General features: G+C 40.7%; 1 protein-coding gene across 1 annotated transcript in view; it reads right to left on the reverse strand.

Moving 5' to 3' along the window:
* Positions 1-13,717, reverse strand: part of LOC122540849 (protein FAM81A-like) — a 35,918-nt gene extending 22,201 nt beyond the window's left edge. Inside the window, exons 1-2 of the mRNA XM_087981201.1 lie at positions 13,534-13,717; positions 5,994-6,112 (exon numbers count right to left, since the gene is read on the reverse strand). Of these exons, the coding sequence (XP_087837327.1) occupies positions 5,994-6,112; positions 13,534-13,686 (272 nt within the window). The 5' untranslated portion in view covers positions 13,687-13,717. The remainder of the gene's footprint in view (positions 1-5,993; positions 6,113-13,533) is intronic.
* Positions 13,718-20,893: the final 7,176 nt, after the last annotated feature.

A 20,893-nucleotide genomic window follows, 5' to 3' on the forward strand; every position in this document is an offset into this window, starting at 1 on the left:
TGATGGGTCGAATGGTCTCTTTCCACCCTGTAGGGATTCTATGATTCTACATTAAATCAGTAATTAAAAATGTTATCAGCATCCTTTGCTCTATGAAACATCATGGCTACAGAGTAAACTGACCATTTTAGCTGGGGTGTCTTCAGACAGGACCCCTTTGCTAATGCCTTAAGAAGCCAATCCTTGAGATAGAGGTTAAACCCCAATGCCACACATGAAGATACACAATGTCATTGAGGGTTATTGTTTTCAACATTGTCAAGTTGCTACAGCTGCTGGTCATTGTGGTGTACATGCCAACCCACCTGTCATCAGTTAATGTCTCTCAGGTGCAATAACAAGTGTTTATAAGTCTTTTTGAAGAGGAGCTATGGGCATCCCTCTGGACATCTGGCTCTGGCTACCTTGTCATAAAGAAATTGGGTCACCTTCATGTTATTCCACTCACATTTCTTAAGTTGGCTAAAGATGGTAGCTCTGTTTCTGTCAACTTCTGCATCAGTGGACAAATTATGTACCACCATAGAGCCAAAGTAGCTGAACGTGGTAAACACCAAAGGTGCTTGAAGTGTGATCAAGGGCAGAGATTCAATACCTTGTCCCATGACCACATGGTTTTCTTGATGCTTGTATTCAGAAAGAACAAGTTATAAACATGAGGGAAAAAACCGTTGAGTTTTTGTATCTGAATTTCCATGAGAGTGACTAACAGTATAATCAGTGTAGAGTTTGTAGAAGCATAGAATTCTCTGAACTTCTCTAAAATGTACTGTATTTTGTCTTCACTTTCAGTCTTGATAGAGTGTAGGGATTGCTGTCCATCTAATGTAGAAGTAGACTCCCACATGTATAAAGGTCAGGTGCATGGAGAAGAAGATGCTAAACAGAGTGAGGAACAGGATACAGCTCAGTTTCAATCTGAAACTGTTGGGAATGGAGTCTGAAAGTGTACAGTGCATTGTCTTGTCTTCGAAGGAGCAGTTAAAACTGAGGACTGGTTAATTGTAAGGAGCTTTAATGATAAAACATTTTTTTCCTAAAATGTTTTCAAAATTGTGATTGAAAATTATATCATGGAATCACAGAATTATGACAGTGCAGAAGAAGACCATTCAGCCCAGCTTTCTTCATAAATTGTAGCATGCTAACATGTTCAACTCTTAATATATTCGGTCCTTAGAGTCTGCTCTGTCATTCAATAATATTATGTCTGATCTATGTGTGGTTTCAACTCCACTTTCTGATTTGTCCCCTAAAAGCCTGGAAATCTTTGTCTATCAAAGATCTATAAAACTCAGCCTTGTGTAAATTTAATGAGCTAAATCTTACTGGAAATAGCTGTTTCTTTTTCACAAGTTCCATGGAGGGTTTCTTTCTGCAAGACCTAGTGAGTTTTCTTGCACTATCATCCCAAATCTGCCTCATTAACTATGCACCAATATATCACATCCCAGGATCACCGGTGGTGGCACCATCTTTGCATCCCAGCCATGCATCTGGTCAAGTATTGTCAGTCTAGAGTTGCCCTTCACAATGCAAATAATCCAACAGCCACAAAACCAATGCTTCTCAGGGCACATCAGTGACATGGTTGACACTTAAGTGCACATTCAACCGCACAATCCAACATACAGCAATGTCTAAGCAGCAAGCTACACTGCTTACCCATCCTTAGCCACATCCCATCTCAGAGTCTTGTCTAAATCACAGTTACTCTTTCCTCAATGCCCAGTGTAGCCAAGCATCTTGTCATCGTTCAATGGGAAAATCATCACAAACAGGAAAGCATTCAAATGCTTCAAAGCAGCCATTTTTATTCACCAGCAACAAAAGTTAACAGAAAGTAAACAAACAAGCTGCATTTGCCTTTTGGAACAAAAACAAAAACACCCGTTTGCCTGTTGAGTGCTGTGAATCCTATAACCAATGACAGATCAACTTGCCCAAGCTCTGATTTACTGGAACCAGGTATCAATTAAGTCCTACCCGGCTTGGGACACTGCTGTATCACGCAGAATGTGAAGAATTTCCTGGTCAATGTCTACATCATCCTTCGAGGAGGAGATGAAGACTGCTCCTTCTCTACTGGCTCCATTATATCCCCGCACCCAACCTGCTCCAGTTGTGCAGAGCATAGCATACTAGGATTATATAGCACACTTTATCTGGACCATTCCATAATGACCCCAAAGACTAATCCAAGCAACAGAACCTCATCTTCAGGAAGCGTATAATCTGTTCCAACATGCTGTGGTCAAAGAGTGGGCTCTGTTGTATCTTTGTTCAGCCTCTGTCAAGGGGTTGCGTGATAGAATTATCACCCATGTTTGCACAGAGTATCCGTTGACCCTCTGTAGCCATCCATGCATGATGAACATGAGAGTTCTCAAGGACCTAGGCATCTTAGCAGCTCCCAGCGAATCTGTGCAGATGTCTGAGATGTGTACGGATGATCACAGATGACTTGCACACTAATGGAATGGAATCCTTTTCTACTGATGAACTCAGCTGTTTTATGATACAGCAATCTCAATTCAATGTGTGTACACCCTGCCCTTTGGTGGAAGACAGCTATGTTGATAAAACCTCCTGTTTGGGCTATAGCACTGATCTTGTGGGGAAACAAGATGAAGTAATGTGAACTGACACAAATTGCACTGGTAACGACCTTGAGAGGTCCCACACAAGTCCCAGTAGGTAACTGGAAGAAGCCAATTGCACAAAAGTTCAACACAGATGTCACCTTGACACCTTGTCACCTTGACAGCCATTGATATAGGATGGCCACCCACTCCACTTTTTTTCATTATTGATTCACTGACTGGACCAGCATTACTTGTCCATCCCCAATTGCCCAGAGGGCAGTTAAAGATTAACCACATTGCTGTGGGTCTGGAGTCACATGTAGGTTAGACCAGGTAAGGATAGCAGCTTTCCTTCCCTAAAGGACATTAGTGAACCAAATTATTTTTCCTGACAATTGGCAATGTTTTCACGGTCATCATTAAACTCTGGTACGGTAGGATTTGAACCTCAGTTCCTAGAGCATTACCTGGATTAATAGTCTAGCGATAATTCCACTACATTCTGTCCAAAGACCCAGCCTTCATTGCTTTCTGGGGAGGAGTATATTAGACTCAAACAACCCTCCAAGAGAAAGAAATTCTCTTATTATGCTTTTAGTTCTAGTTCTGGGCTGGTCCAGGTATTGGAATCTCTAAGCTGAAGTCAGACACTTTTGTTTGAGGGAGAATCCAAGGTCCAAAAGGTCTGATGCACTGTGGATATTGGAAATCTAAAATAACAATAAAACAAAATGCTGGAAATATTCAGCATTTGTGGAGAGAGAAACAGAGTTAAAATTTCCATTCATAGTGATCTCTCATCACATTAGCTCCATTCAAATTTCTCTACCAACGCTACCTGATCTGCTAAGTATTTCCAGCATATTTTTGCCATCTGTAAAGACTGTATTTTCTCATTTTTCTTTATGTTTGACTGTGGTGGCACGGTGGCTCAGTGGTTAGCACTGCTGCCTCATAGCACCAGGGTCCCAGGTTTGATTCCAGCCTCGGGCAACTGTCTGTGTGGAGTTTGCACATTCTCCCCGTGTCTGTGTGGGTTTCCTCCCACAGTCCAAAGATGTGCAAGTCAGATGAATTGGCCATGTTAAACTGCCCATAGTGTTAGGTGCATTAGTCAGAGGGAAATGGGTCTGGGTGGGTTACTCTTCAGAGGGTCGATGTGGACTTGTTTGACCGAAGGGCCTGTTTCCACAGTGTAGGGAATCTAACCTAATCTAATTAGAAGAACCGTTTTAAAACCAATGATTGCTGCATATTGCCAAAACTCATTGTAAGTGATGTTTATACTGCTACTTTGTTCAATCAGATGGGCTGTTTGCAGAAGGGCTGGCACCAGGAGAGGTGTAAAAAGTGAGATTTGGCCTACAATAAGTAACTGATTGGTTTGTGGAATTGTGACCAGCTATTGATAACAAAGCTCATCTGCCTTCCAACAGCTATATGGTTGGCTTCTGGGTAGCTAAACAGATTATGGGTGTGAATACTACTGACAGAAGCATTCAGAGTAGGGGAAATGGTGTGACTTTCTGCAATAAGAAAAATCCTAAAGCCTGAAGAAAGCCAATTTATTTTCCCTCACCAGTTGTTGTAAACTGTGGCTTTCAAGTAGTAACTAAAAGTTGTTGCAGTTAGTATACCAATTATCTATGCCTTCTGTGAAAAGTGAGTGAAGAGTGATTTCAGAACAGCAAGTCCATCCTGCCAAGCAAAAGAATCATCTCAGTGTACCCTGTGGACAGGGGCCATTGAACTGCCTTCCCAGATTTCTTTACCTCCACCCATAACATCATTTTGTTTTGTCTGTCAGTGTGTGTGTCTATGTGTGTATGTATGGGAGTTTTAGAAGGGCTTTAGAGGTTTAACTAGTAGATTTATGGATCGACAGTTCTTAGTTGCTTACCTATGGTTAGAATCTATTTACTTGTAATAAATAATAATTTCTGTTAAGTATAGAAGTCTGGTCCATGTTTTCTGTGGTCGGCAAAAGTGAGGACTGCAGATGCTGGAAACCAGAGTTTAGATCAGAGTGGTGCTGGAAAAGCACAGCAGGTCAGGCAGCATCCGAGGAGCAGGAAAATCGACGTTTCGAGCAAAAGCCCTTCATCAAGAATAGAGGCAGGAAGCCTCCACAGTGGAGAGATAAATGGGGTGGGCGGGGGGGAAGGGGTGTGCTGGGGAGGAGGTAGCAAAGAGTACAATAGGTGGATGGGGGTGGGGATGGAGGTGATAGATCAGACGGGAGGGTGGAGCTGATAGGTGGGAAAGGAGATTGGCAGGTGGGACAGGTCATGAGGACAGTGCTGAGCTGGAAGGCTGGAACTGAGTAAGGTGGGAGAAGGGGAAATGAGGATACTGGTGAAGTCCACATTGATGCCCTGGGGTTGAAGGCAGAAGATGAGGCGTTCTCCCTCCAGGCGTCAGATGGTGAGAGAGCGACAGTGGAGGAGGCCCAGGACCAGCATGTCCTCAGCAGAGTGGGAGGGGGAGTTGAAATGTTAGGCCACGGGGTGGTGGAGTTGATTGGTGCGGGTGTCCCGGAGATGTTCCCTGAAGCACTCTGCAAGGAGGTGTCCAGTCTCCCCAATGTAGAGGAGACTGCATTGGGAGCAACGGATACAATAAATGACATTGGTGGATGTGCAGGTGAAACTTTGATGGATGTGGAAGGCTCCTTTGGGGCCTTGGATGGTGGTGAGGGAGGAGGTGTGGGCACAGGTTTTGCAATTCCTATGGTGGCAGGGGAGGGTGCCAGGACGGGAGTACTTTAATCAAATGATGACTTCAGGGGTAACAGGGTTTGATTTCCAGTGTGCTACCAAGTGGAGCTTGACATTATTAGAGCAAGTCGTTTCTTCCATGCATTAATCAATGGACTTCAGCAGCAAGCATCAAAAGATAAGAGAGTGGTTACCTGCTTAAACCTTCATTCCCATACTGAGTCAGTGACATTGAGTTGGAATTGGGTAATTACCTGCTGACTACAGAGAGTCACAACAGTCAGTGGGTCACTAACTGGGCACGTCCTCTTGGATGGAGGAGGAAAATCACAAAGGGATTAGAAAATGTGAGTGATACTGAAAATTCACTCGATGCTCTGTACATCTCTTACACTTTGTTTTCAGAATGTATTGAAAAATCAGTGTTCAGCAGTCAAATTTGGAAGTGAGATTTTTGAGCCAGAAGTAATTTCTGTTCAAAATGTCTTGAGTACTGACCCTCAGTTTATCATTTGTGATATTTGGTAGTGTTTCTAAAAAAAAGGAATGTAAAACATTTCACAGATCCACCCAGCAAATTTCTCTTCACAAAAGACAGAGCACTACCTGATTCATTCCCCAATTATCTGCATATGGTTGGCTGAAAGCAGTCAGACATGTTAAGTCAAGGAACCTGTTTTTCTAGTCTTACCTTGCCACCCTGCCTCGAAGCTCCCCAATGCCATTCGGATGATGCAGTTCAAGACTTTTCATCACTGTATTGCTTCTAGGGATTGCATAATCTTGTGTCCTAATTTGTTCTTGCAGCACCTAATGTATATCCAAGGTAATTGTTTAAGTCTGGTTATGAAGGAGAACAAGTATATTCAAACTAATGTGGATGAGGGTACATTCTGAGAAATACTGCATGCGGTGTGAATTTTAAAATAGTTGTCTAGATTCCAATGTGAAATTTAATACAGTTGTTCATACTCACCTCTGAAATGTCTATGTTCAAACCTAACTCCAGGATTTAAGAACATAATTTAAGTAATCATCTACTCACTTTAGTGTAGTATTACAGGATTGCTACATTATTGGAGGTACCACCTTATGGCCCATATTTTAAAGCAAGTTGCCTGAGGTGGATATAATAAGTGATATGGGGCATGAGATTGATCTTCACAGTGGGTGATGCACAGCTGCTACTTCATTTTACAACAACCTAATGATCCATGGATATGTAAACTCAACCATGGTGTAAAGCAGGATGCTGATTCACTTTTCCCATGTCACGGCAAACAGCCAGAATAATTTCATCCCACCTTCTGATGAAAAGAGCAAGGAGTTAGTAGTTTGGCCAACATTCGTCCCTTAACCAATATTACAGTAACGCATTTACTTCCAATTCATCTCATTGTATTTTAATAGAATCGTGTTGTGTGAATTGTACATTAGTTCTGCTGATCAAACAGTGATTTAAAAAGAATTTGGTGCTTTTACACACCTTGGAATGTTCAGAGGACATGAAAGAGTGATAAAAATCAAAGTATCTTAATTCCATCAATTGTCTCTTTTATATTTTGGGGGTTCTAAACTGGTATTGCAAGCAAGCTAATCATGATCCACCAGAGATAGAGGAATGGATATTGCACACACTGATCTCTAACTATAATGCATACCCATGCACTTTGATGGTTCATGCAGAACTTGGTGCGAGCAACAACTCTCACTGTAAACATGAGTTAGATTTACCATAATCTCATAATCGCCAGATGAATAACAGCATAAAGCAGCCCAACTCATTTCCCAGGTTGGACTCTGACAAACTAGTATTGCTAGTTTCTGTGTGGAAAACATTTAAAGATACACACTGTAGATAGTTTCAATTTCTTTTAGACTGTGCTTCAAGTGAATCTGTGGAATATTTTACAGGTATTGATTTGGCATCTTAGTAACTTATGTATGTACTGGGCTGATAGGTGGCAAGTGATATTTGTGCCACACAAGTGTCAGGCGATGACCATCTCTAACAGATAAATTATCCATCATTCCTTGAAATTCAATGGCTGAATGATCTTGGGGTTATAATTTACCAAAAAAACTTAATTAGACTAACTATATAAATACTGTGGTGACAAGAACAAGAGAAATGGGAATTCTACGGCAAGAAACTCACATGGTGACTCTCTAAAGCCGAGCATTTAGAAGGCTCAAGCTAGGACAATTGACAATGGCAGCAGCATGTACCATATACAACATGCATCATAGCAAGCCTCCTTTGACAACAACTTTCAAACCCATTACCTCTACTAGCCTAGAAGGGCAATGGCAGCTAGTGAGTGCAAAAAGCAAAACCTGTGTGTTCTCCCCTAAGCAACACTTGGAATTCCCATCACTGTTCCTCTATTATTGCTGGGTCAAAATTCCTGACTATAATGTACTTACACAATATGAACTGCAGCAGTTCAAGAAAATGGCTCAGCTCCTGCTGGCCAAGGACAGTTAGGGATAGGCAACAAATGTTGTCCTTGACAGTGACACCACATGATGTGAAAGAATAAATAAATAAATTGACTGTGAAGATCTCTATGACAATACCACTGTTTTTCAAGGAAGAAAAAGAGCAGTAAAAACAGATGTGGTTCTACTGGAGATGAATGTAGCACACCCATTATCTTCAAGGCTAAAATACACCAGGGAGACAGTGATAAGAGTTGTGTGGAATCTGACCATGAACCAAACTCCACCATAATAACAGTACAGACAGTAGCTGTCAAGGTCACTTCTGCTTTAAGACTTTATGCCCCAGGCTCACTCCAGGCTGTACTTTCATTAAGTACAAGGAATATCAAAACCAATCTATGATTATCAACACATGCTCATGCAGGTTAATGCTTTCTTCCCAAGCAGCCATCATGATATTTTTATTGTAAACCAATCTACCGTGACCTGATTAACTATCCAACAAAGAAATCTCAAAGTGTGGTTGTTTGGGGATTATATCTCTCCCTTCAGTCATAGCTAACACCAGCTCTCTGGGAACTAATTTCACTGACTGTTGGGGGTTGTGTTGGCAAGGCGGACACTGTGGATGTTGGAAATCTAAAATAAAAACAAAAAAAAACTGAAAATATACAGCAGGTCTGCCAGCATCTATAGAGAGAGAAACATCTCATTTAAAATTTCCATTCAAGGTGACCTTTCGTCACGTCAGCTATATTCACATTTCTCCACAGATGCTACCTGACTGGATAAGAATAAGAAATATTTTTGTCTTTACTGTAAAGATTGTATCTTCTTATTTTTCTATATGTTTGATTGTGGCAGAAGATACTGCTGTTAAACATATTGGGAGAGGATGGTGTCATCACGTATGGAGATTCATTATAGTTCAGGAGACAATGGTGGTGGGCACGGATGTGAAACCAAACAATATTCTGTGTTGCAGTCATTTTGAGGCCACTGCAGAAAGGAAAAGGATTGAGCACAGGCCTTGCTGGTGCTTCACTGAGGTAAATGTACTAAGGCACAAAATACTGGACTTAAAACCATTAACAGTGGCCAGACCAGCTAAGAGCAAGACAGCTGGTCATGCTAGCATTGTGATGCACAATTAACCAGCAATCCTTCACAGCAATGCAGACAGCAGGCTATACTTGTGCTGTGTGTTTGTTGCATCAAGCCAGTGCAAGCTGCACTGTTGATTGGATAGACTTATCAGTGTGCCACTCAAGGCTAGCCTGCTCCTTTTAAAGTGATTGATTGATTTATTGTTGTCGCATGTGCGGAGATAGAATAAAACGTTTTGTGTGTTATACAGATCATACTATACAAAGTGCACCAGGTAGCTGAACAGAGTGCAGAATACAGTGTTGCAGCCACAGAGAAGGTGCAGAGAGAGGGATCAGAATTAACATTTGAGAGATCAGTTCAAAAAGTCTGTTAACAGCAAGCAAGAAGCTGTTCTTGAATTTGTTCGTACATGTATTCAAAGTTTTATATCTTCTGCCTGAGGAAGAGGGTGGAAGTGGGTATAACCAAGGTGCGAGGGGTCTTTGACTATGTTACTTGCTTTTCCAAGGCAGCGGGAAGTATAGGTGGAGTCAATGGATGGGAGGCTGGGTTGCGTGATGTACTAGGCTATGTTTACGACTCTCTGTAGCTTCTCACGGTCTTGGGAAGAGCATTTGCTATACCACACTGTAATGTCTCCAGACGGTGCACTTATAAAAATTGCTAAGAGTCAAATTTACATGCTGAATTTCCTTAGCCTCCTGAGGAGGTACAGACATTGCTCTGCTTTCTTGACTGTCACGTTGATCTAGGTTGACCAGAACAGATTGTTGGTGATCATCACTCCTAGGAACATATCTCTGTCAACCATCTCCACCTCAGAACCATTGATACAGATGGGACGTGCCCTTTAAGCCACTTCCTGAAGTGCATTGATGCTACAAGAGGTGCTGGTAGCCATGCCGCAAGTGAATCTGACTTGGGAAGGATGCACTACAAAATGGCACAACATTACAGAATGTGCTCCAGAATGTGGATGCTGCACTTGGTGGAGGGAAACAGGTTGCAGGAAACAGATCAGTAGAAACAATAATTGTTTATTCTTGCTGAAGAGACACAGAGTGCAAACTATGGTGCCATCAACCATGTCCAAAGTTCTGTCACATTAATCTGGCAATGACCACGAGAAACTAACTGCATTGACTTTGATTCAACAGGGATGGTAGAACTATTGCAATTGCTGCTCAAATATTTACAGCTCAGCAGCACTGTTAGTTCAGCACTGCACATGGCCACCACACTTCTTCTCTTCCATCTCATTTGAGGCACACAGTGCTTCACTCTTCTGGGAAAGATGGTTACAAAGAACAAACACTACAATCATCCTTGCAACGACCTCAAACAGCAGCTTCTCTGTTTCTCCAGCCATTAAACAGGACTTCAAATGCTTTGCTGGTAAACTGTAATTTTGGATTTTTAGAGTCTTTGTATTGGCTGACAAAAGCTTTCTTCCCATATGTTGTCATTTACTTCTATGTTTGCTATTTCTTCATTGGTACATGTTGCTAGCAAGGACAGCATCCATTGGCTGTCCCCAGTTGCCCTTGAAAGGTTTTGGAATGATATTTGTCTGAACCATGGCTGTCCATATGATTTGGATCCACTATAAGGTTAGGGAGGGAGTAACAGGTTTTGAGCCAGTGACAATGAAAGGTGAAATGTTTCCAGTTAGGACGGCATGAAAATTGAGGGGACCTTCCAGGTCGTGTATTCCCATGATCCTGCTTCTCTTCTAGCTGGTAGAAGTTGCAGGTTTTGAAAAGACTTGAATCTGAAGTTTTCCTCTTCAATCTTCTCAGTGATCCTGCTCAGTAATTTTTTTTAACAACATGTGATTTCCATGGGTTCTTTGGTGAGTTTTCAGCACCAGACCCTATATGAGCTAGGATTTTGTGGTAACTATGCAAGGGAGATCGCACCCATTGGTTCTGGTGAGGTCTGTCTCTAACCTCTTCTCCACCAAGCTTCACCATGTCTGTGTTGTGCTTGTACCTGGCAATAGTCACAAAATTTACAAATATGCAAGTTCCTTTTTTAACAAATCTAACTGAATATACTGAATGAAATATTTTGTAAATGACATTTGACTACTCAGACCCCTTGACATCATGGTAGCCCACAAACCCACAAACACACTAAAACAGCAGCTAATGAACTTGAAAGACCCTATACAGCCAATAAGCAAAACTAATGGCATTTACAAAATATCTTACAAGCATTGTAACAAACACTACATTGGACAAACAGGTAGAAAACTAGCCACCAGGATACATAAACATCAACTAGCCACAAAACAACATGACCCTCTCTCACTAGTAACATTACATACAGATAAGGAAGAACACCACTTCTTCTGGGATAACACATCCATCCTAGGACCAGCCAAACAGAGACACGCATGAAAATTCCTAGAAGCATGGCATTCCAACCAGAACTCTATCAACAAACACATCGAGTTAGACCCCATCTACCACCCCTTGAGAAAAAGAACAGGAAATGACATCAACAACCCAAAGAAACCCAAACATATAAATAGAAAGCAGGAATCTGTACAGTGCTTTGCCCAGAGGCCCACAGAAGATGTTACTAGTAGGGTGGCGAAACGTGTGGAAGTGAACCATCCAGCTCAGCGAGCAAAGCTACATCCTAATTTCTTGGAATCCACTGGAAGTTGTTTGTGTTGACCAGTGTCTTCACAAACCAAGCAAGATACAATCCCATGCACCTGTGATATTATGGATTGCAGATTACATTTTAATGAAGCGGCCAAATACATCTCATTGATTTTTCTTTTGCTTTATCCGTTAACTTTATCTGTTTGTTTGTCTGTCTTGGTGTGAATGGGGTGAGAATCAAAGAAGACTGGGTTTAAATCATAAACATTAACTTAAACTCTCTCTGCTGATTGTGAAGAGCCTTCTTGTTGAACAATTAGCACAATCCACAGGCATCAACTGCATGCACCCCCTCAACCACAGGCATTGGCATCCAGCATTTACCAAACCTTCATGGTCACCATAGCACCTTTCCAATCCACTTGCAGGCTGCTAAGGAAGCACAGATTTACGTTGCAGGGAACACTGGCAACCAGCGTTAAAAGGCTGCAGCAGGAACACTATGCACAGGATGGCCACCATCAGGATCAGTCTGCATCTTGAGACTACCCCTTCAAAAGCAAGTTAGGATGGGATATCAATACTGACAAGCCAACAATGTTCATTTCCCTCAAATGAATAAAAAGAGAATTCCTGTAGTTCAAAAAGAAGGCTCATTATCTTAGTCATAGAGTCATTGAGATGTACAGCATAGAAACAGACCCTTCGGTCCAACTCATCCATGCTGATCAGATATCTGAACCGAATCCAGTCCCATTTGCCAGCACTTGGCCCATATCCCTCTAAACCTCCTATTCATATATCCATCCAGATGCCTTTGAAATGCTGCAATTGTACCAGCCTCCACCACTTCCTCTCATAGATAGAAGAAACAGACAAAGTCTTTTCCCTGGGGTGGGGGAGTCCAGAACTAGAGGGCATAGGTTTAGGATGAGAGGGGAAATATACAAAAGGGATCTAAGGGGCAACTTTTTCATGCAGAGGGTGGTGCTCTAGAAAACATTTTTAAAGATACATAAGGGATATTTTAAATGTGTAACATACAACTTGTATGTTCACCTAAAACTAAATGAATTTGTTCCTGGATTTTTTTTTTAAATATCATTAATGTATTCCTTACACAAGGAAGCACTTAATTGTATTCTTGCTGATAAATGATTAACAGAGTTTTGTAATTGCAACATAATAGAGAACTTCCATCACAGGAGTCTGTTTGAATAATATGAGGAGTGAAACTGGGACCAAAATAAACTGAAGGAAAAAACTGGGAGAGAGGAACCGACAAATAAAGAACTCTAAAGTATAGCAGAGCAGGATTAAAAGGAATAAACCGCACATTAACCACTATTTTACATACTTGTCTGAGGTTTAGTTGAAGGGCTGTTTGCACCAGGCTGCCTATCTGGTTACCTGGAGCTAGCATAAACACATACTATTCTATGATTCTAGAATATAATCTAGAAATCCAAATTGGTTTGTGGTTCTCTGCTAATTAAAGAATGCTAGACTATATGTCTGTAAACTAACTGCAGTCTACACAAAATTATTTTCTCAGTTTATTACATCTGGCATCTGTTAATCTCATGTTCTGTCTTTATGGATTGGTGCAAAATTAAATTAATGCTAAATACTATACTGCAGCTAAGAACAAGATATTGATTTTGCACTGAGAAGTAACTAATTAATATTAAAATTCAAAAGCAAATACCACCTCATTTATTGGGGAGGAGATATAAGTGACACATTCTCTACTAACAGGAGGAAGCTTTCAGTTAATTGTTCATTGCTTCCTCATACAGTTCCACTTACATTGTTTACACAAATGACTGGGCCCTGCTTATTTGATGGGGTTGCCAACAACATCAAGAGTGGCGAAGCAAGCCTGGAAGGTAATGCAAATAGCAAACATTTAAATTTAATTCAGACAAAGAATAAAGCATGTGACTTTCCTGCTGTGTTAGTCCCACACTAGGGAAGGTTAAGTGATCCATCAAGATAGCCCAGCTGCCAAATGTGAAGCCATTTATATTTTAACATGTCAAACCGTGGGTTCAACCTTACCTCTATCTCATTGCTTAATTGTTTCACAACAGTTGTGATGTATTTTATATGTCCCTCCAAAAGTTGCCGAGCATAAGTCTCTCCTTCAGCTTTGTTTTGCACAGGCTGTATTTCTGAATCAATGTCATCCTTGATATTCCAGCCTTGATCCATGATAGTTTTGTCATGAAATGGTATGCTCTTCTAATTGGCCCCCTCGCTTGATAAGTGTATTGGGAAAATCTGGTCTTTAAATTCATCATAAACAGAAATGAAAAGAAAACATTACTAGCAACCAAAAACATGCATGTGAATAAATGTGACTGATGTGGTCGCAATCTATGTTTGAACACATCATTTGATATTTGGATCAGTTGAGAGTGTTCTAGCCAATGAGCTCTACAATCTAATGAATATCAGAAAAAAATATTAAGAAGATATTGACCCTGATAATATTTTCTTCTTTTATATTATAATTAGCTTTATTTATAAATATCTTGATGTAAATTCTTTGAATAGTTGGATTTCACAGTAGTCATCTTGAAATGAAAAATTTTGGAAGAAGGTGCCAGGCCAAAGGAACTAGAAGTTAGGAATGGCAGGACAGAAAGGGGATTTTTTTAAAAATGAGAATTTCAAATTGGAAGCATTGGGAGCTGGAAGTCAGAGGTGGTCAGCAAGAACATGAATAATTAGTCGGTAAGGAATACAACACAGGTAGAAGGGTTTTGATGAGGCAAGATTTACAGGACATGGAGAAGGGGCAGCAATTTATTCAATGGGATGGCCAAGTCCAGAAGTGACAAAGGCATGCATGAAAGTTTCAGCAGAGTATGGGCTGAAGAAAAGACGGAGGTGATGCCCCACAGGAAAGAGTGTGCACTCTTTGGAATGGACAAACTTTGGAGTAGGAAGCTCAGTTTAACATTCAATAGGATGCAGAAGTTGTTAACAGATGGTTCAGCCAGAGAAAATGGCTGAAGAGACAGATGAAACCTATGCTAATAATTAGTAGCAGATGCTGAAGACAGTAGCTTTAATCTTCTCAACATTCTTGAAATTGTAATTTCACCAACAATGGATGTTGGACACACAAACTGGTAGAAGTCAAATATGTGACAGAAGATGGAGAGCTGAGTGTTACCAGCATACAAATGGAACTTCATCCCCAAACTTCAGATTGATGATCTGTAGGAATAGCAAATAGATGAGAAAGAAAAGAATAATCATAATTCCTTGAGGTAAAGGTTTTTACCACGAGAAGCAATTATTCTGCTTATTATAGGATGGGGAAGAGTTGAATGAAGAGAAAACCATGTAAGGATGATTCCATTGAGCTGCATGATGAGTATGGACAAATCAAGGTTGTCAAAGGCTGCAGGGAAATTGAGCAGAGGACTTTAGTTTTGTGGGTATGGAGGAAGCCAAGAAGCAACAGATATAGCCAAATGTTGATTTAAATATTTGGAACAAAGAAATGCATATGTTCCTCATATTTGCTGCAATGAAGGAGGAGAATTTAAAAGGAACAGTCATGAAGGAAAAATGCTTGTGATTAGCTTTGCTGTCTAGGATAATCCTAGAGTAGGGGATGGACCAGCCAGATGTGATAATATACAGTAGTAAACCAGATCTGCAAAGATCTGTACCCCTTTAATCTAGGTGAATAAACTTGAGGACCATAACATGGAGAACAAATAAGTTGAATGTATAGGAGGCCACATCGGGTGCAGCAGATGCAGTAAATGATGTGTGTGGAGGTGCAGGTGAATTTCTGACGGATATGGAAGGATCCCTTGGGGCCTTGGAGGGAAGTGAGGGGGGAGGTGTGGGCGCAAGTTTTGCATTGCTTGCAGTTGCAGGGGAAGGTGCCGGGAGTGGAGGTTGGGTTGGTGGGGGGTGTGGACATATACATTGGGGAGACAGGCCGCCTACTTGCGGAACGTTTCAGAGAACACCTCTGGGACACCCGCACCAACCAACCCAACCGCCCCGTGGCTGAACACTTTAACTCCCCCTCCCATTCCGCCAAGGACATGCAGGTCCTTGGCCTCCTCCATTGCCAGACCACGGCAACACGATGCCTGGAGGAAGAGCGACTCATCTTCCACCTGGGAACCCTCCAACCACAAGGGATGAATGCAGATTTCTCCAGCTTCCTCATTTCCCCTCCCCCCACCTTTTCTCAGTCCCAACCCTCAGACTCAGCACCGCCTTCTTGACCTGCAATCTTCTTCCCGACCTCTCCAGCCCCACACCCTCTCCGGTCTATCACCCTCACCTTAACCGCCTTCCACCTATCGTATTCCCAGCTCCCCTCCCCCAAGTCCCTCCTCCCTACCTTTTTATCTTAGCCTGCTTGGCACACCCTCCTCATTCTTGAAGAAGGGCTTATGCCTGAAACGCCTTTGATGCTGCCTGATCTGCTGCGCTTTTCCAGCAACACATTTTTAAGCTTAAGCAAGAAATGCAACATTTATTATATAATTTAACTTGCTTCTTCAAAATTCCAAATTCTATATTGCATGCAAGCCTCTAACACAACACCAGGAATTCCTAGAGGCATGGCACTCATTCACAGATTCAATCAATAAGCACATCGACCTGGACCCAATATACTGACCACTGCAGCGGATAGTTGGAACTGACAACGGAAGCGGCAGATTCAAACCACTACAAATGCCGGAGGAAAGATCACAGAAGCGCTTCACAGGAGGCTCCCAAGCACTGAGGATGTCACCTAGACAGGGGACGAAATGTCTGCAACACAAATTCCCAGCTCGGCGAACAGAACCACAACAACGAGCACCCGAGCTACAAATCTTCTCACAGACTTTGAAAACTAGGTTATAGTCCAACAGGTTTAATTGGAAGCACTAGCTTTCGGAGTGCCTCCTTCATCAGGTGGTTGTGGAAGACACAATTGTAAGACACAGAATTTATAGCAAAAGTTTACAGTGTGATGTAACTGAAATTATATATTGAAAAATACCTTGATTGTCTGTAGAGTCTTTCATCTGTTCCAATACCATGATAATTTCACTTCTTTCATGAGTAACTTGCAGAGTTACATTGTACTTTGCTCAAAAACTGCATGAATTCATGTAAAACTCTGTTATCTCACTTTTTAGATTAGAATCAATCTAAACATCATGGCACAGACAGAGAACACAGGGAGCTAACATCTTCAACATATTATCTAGCTAACACCAATTAACCTGAGAATGCAACTTTCAAAAAAACGTTTTGTGATTTACACATGAAAGAAATGAAACTATCATGGTATTGGAACAGATGAAAGACTCAACAGACAATCAAGGTATTTTTCAATGTATAATTTTAGTTACATCACACTGTAAACTTTTGCTATAAATTCTGTGCCTTACAATTATGTCCTCCACAACCACCTGATGAAGGAGCGGCGCTCTGAAAGCTGGTGTGCTTCCAATTAAACCTGTTGGACTATAACCTGGTGTTGTGTGATTTTTAACTTTGGACACCCAGTCCAACATTGGCATCTCCAAATCAATTCTAACAGCATAGTTAGGTACAAAGACTGCTTAAAATAACTGAATGCAGTTGTTCTTTTTCTCTCAGTTTATAGGTTGTGAAGCCAAGTATCAATGAAATCAGTAAGGAGTGCATAAAGTTTTTCTTGATTGGTCGATTTAGAGTTCCTGTTGCTGGGTATCACAAAATAGTTTCAGATGAGCTAGTGGATGTGTGAGAATGGTGCAAGACAGATAAACAGTACAGACCATCTCAGCTAATCTGTAACAGATTGGGGCGGGTGGTGTTTCCTGGATGAGGGTTGTGAGAATTAGACATCTGCAAAGCAACATTTCAAACCAAAATAATTGTCTTGGTGAGCCTTGTTTTTGGACTGACAGCATGAAGTGGCAAACAAAGGCCTCAATTTGTGTTTTCTCACCTAAACTGTAAAAGTGCATGAGATCTGGTCATTTATCCATCCACAAGTGAATACACAAAATGCATTCTACATGGGAAACATAACTATACAGCCCCCAAAGATCTCTGTTTTTTATTAAGTTGGCTGATCCCAACCAGATCATCAGATGGTGGTTTGCTATTGACAGAATGTTACCATATAAGGCAGAAGAAAATTATCCAACAGGTTACATTTCTCAATCATAAACCAGTGATAGCCGCTGGAAACAACAAATGTGGTGGGATTAGATCATCACAAAAATCAAATTTGGGTGCTCTGTATGATAGAAAATCCTGTCAACGCTCAGTGTTCAATATCACAAGCAAAGACTGCAAGAGATATGGGAGAATTGTCAGGACATTTGAGAGAACAAACAGCGACAAATAGTTGGCTATTTCTGGAGAGAAGCAATTCAAGACGTTCAACAGAATTTCCTTACCAAACTACAAATATAGTAAAATGTATCTCATTAAAGTATTTCAACTCTAGTAACATTAAATAAATATTTCTCAAGCAAGGAACAAAGATGCAATTCATAATATGTGGTAACAACAGGAAAAAGACTTTGTCCATATCCTCTGTAAGGTTAACGGAAAGAAGTACAAATTGAAACCCACTATATTTTAATAACAGAATGAAAGAGAGCCAGTTAAAAATAATTCATAGATGTTATACTTCTCACACATTTCAGAACATGGATCTCAACAACTCTGCAACATGTTATTGAAGTAAGATATAATACTCTATACCTTTCTGACAAAGGATTGGACGGTTCTAGCTCCTTCTTTCCATCTACACTCTTAGGCTTGCTATATATTTGCTCGTCATAGTGCAACAAGGAATCTCCTATAATCAATATTTAATTGAGGTTACTGAGATAGAAGACCTGATGGAAGTTACCACTTTGGCTTCTGCACTTGAATCAAACCTCTTTGAAAGTACATGGCAACATCTTACTGCTTGCATTCAGAATTGTTGGTTAGAACATGGAACTTGTTACTACAAGAAGTACCGGTAGTTGAGGCAAATAGTATGGAAGCTTTTAAGCACAAGTTGGATAAATGCTAGGTAGAGAAAGAACTGAAAGTTTTTCTGATAGGGTTAGATGAAGAGGGGGAGGTGTATGGAGCATAAACACTGGCATGAGCCTGTTGGCAGAATGGTCTGTTACCATGGTGTAAAGTTCCATGAAATTTTATATAATTTTTACTGCAAACAGTTAGCAGCCCCAAAAAAAGAGGTACACCTAAACAATCAGCAAGAGATGAAAGTGCCGATGATTACATCTTCTTTTAAATGTCTGAAAATATATTGCCACAATTGTTAATATTGTGACTCATTACCAGTCTTGAATAGAAATATGTAGGTACACCTTTCTCTCTAAGCAACTTTTCTCACCTTCAATGTATTCATATAAAGAGTCAAGTTGAATGAGTGTACTTTCATGGCATTAGATGAGTAGCAACCATTAACAATTGAGCAGCTACAGGGTAAACTTGTAACAATGCAAATCACTATTTAAATGGGCACATCTGAGTAATGCATAATTTAGAAATCCATTTAACTCACAATTGTATCTTGCTCTCTGATTTTAATTCAGGAAGGTGATTTAGATCCTAGATCTTACTCTCAATCACCATAGGAAAATTCCTCTTGCACATTAATGGGAACAGCCAATCAGCACTGGAAGCAAACATTGGGTGGCAAGGAGACTTGACCTGCATTGAAGACAAGGTTCTCAGCTTTGGATTACCTTGCATAGCAATGTTCAGGAGGGCCTCACAATCAGGGCACCAGGGATATCTGAGGCAGGAGACTGTATCTTTCTAAAGTCATTATTAAGTGAATTCATAAACAAAGGTGCTGAAGGTGTCTTTGAATCTTTGCAAAAATCCTCTCAGAATTCTGCCTTCTCTATGCTTGCTTCTTCTTTATATAAAGTTGGAAATGGGTAAAGAGTAAGTTTCAAGGGGGAAACATAGTTCAAGCATCAGGTACGTCAACCTTTGGCCTTCTAGTTCTCCTGTTGGGCAATTTAAAAGTTGAAAATTGATATAAAATTGAATGCACTGCCTGTGAAACTTCCTTTGGTGCATTATAGTTAGATATCATATAATACAGCTAATTTGTACCTCTTAAGAACTGAGAGTATTTGTCAGAGTGATCCTTCAATCCAACATCTATTTGTTTGCTTGCTGAAATAGACACAAATTTCACAAAGATCATTAAGTTTGAAGTCTGCAGATCACGGCCATAACTTGACACAGCAAAAGGACAACACCACTTTTCCTCCAAACTCATATTTTTCGTACTCACATACTCAGCATATATAGTAGTCAACCTCAATTTTTCACCCTACAAATGCACACTTTTCTTCTTGGTATCTTACAACTGGGTGCAAGAGATCAAGCTGTACTGTAAAGGTGCACAAGAGTTTAAGACATGTGCACAAAGCAGGACCCACATGGCAAACAGCAAGCGAGGCGACCAGCCGTATCTACGATTCACTTTTATGCTCAGTGTATAAGACGACCTCAGTCTTCTGAGGGATCTTTCACAGCATCGAAGCTGGTTTTGACAGACACCTCTGATGCCATATTCAACTGTACTAATATGTCCTTTGAAAGTTCACCATATCTTCTCATTGAGATAGGATATTTTGTTTTTGACTTTTATGTCAACAATGGCAGATGGATATTCAATATTCATATGATAACTGATGTTGGAAAATTCACTTCAAAGTTCAACCAGTTTAATTTTTAGCATTAAACTGTCTAGATAGAAAACTCTTCCACCTCAGTTGCCTCCATACCAAAATTAGGCAAAGGTGAGGTCTGCAGTTGCATATCAAGACTAAACTAACCACCATAAATATGAATGCTCCACAGTTTGTGGATGACACAGCAGCATTATTGCCTACTCTGCAGAATTTCAAGCTATTCTTGACATTTTGCAACAAGAAGCTTAGCTCATCCTGCATCATTGCCAGAACAAAACTAATGTTTAAACCCTAAATGGTCAGCCAAATATTCCACACATCATCTATACTGAAGGAGAAGCTCTGGAATATTTAAACCACTCCCCAAATCTTGGTAACTGTCTCTCTCAAAAAGCCACCATTGATAAGGAGATCAAAGACTTGATTAGGCATGCCAGCACCTCCTTTTCAAACTACCACAGTGAGTGCCTCATAGCCAAAGACCTCCACAGTCAATGCAAGTATAAGTGTACAGAGCCACTGTCATCATTGCTCCCAGTACTGCAGTAAGATATGTACAGCAGTTTGGCTAATGTATACCACTGATGTTATCATCTAAAGGAATATCTGAGATCTAATGGAATGAGGGAACAGGTGATGGACAAAGGATATTTTCTAATCAACTTTTTGTTGATGTTATTACACACATCTGGTGCAGGAAAAATTTGAACCCT

This window comes from Chiloscyllium plagiosum, unplaced genomic scaffold (genome assembly GCF_037043375.1).
Source record: "Chiloscyllium plagiosum isolate Xiang-an unplaced genomic scaffold, Cpla_swu_hap1 HiC_scaffold_39, whole genome shotgun sequence".
Lineage (NCBI taxonomy): Eukaryota > Metazoa > Chordata > Chondrichthyes > Orectolobiformes > Hemiscylliidae > Chiloscyllium > Chiloscyllium plagiosum.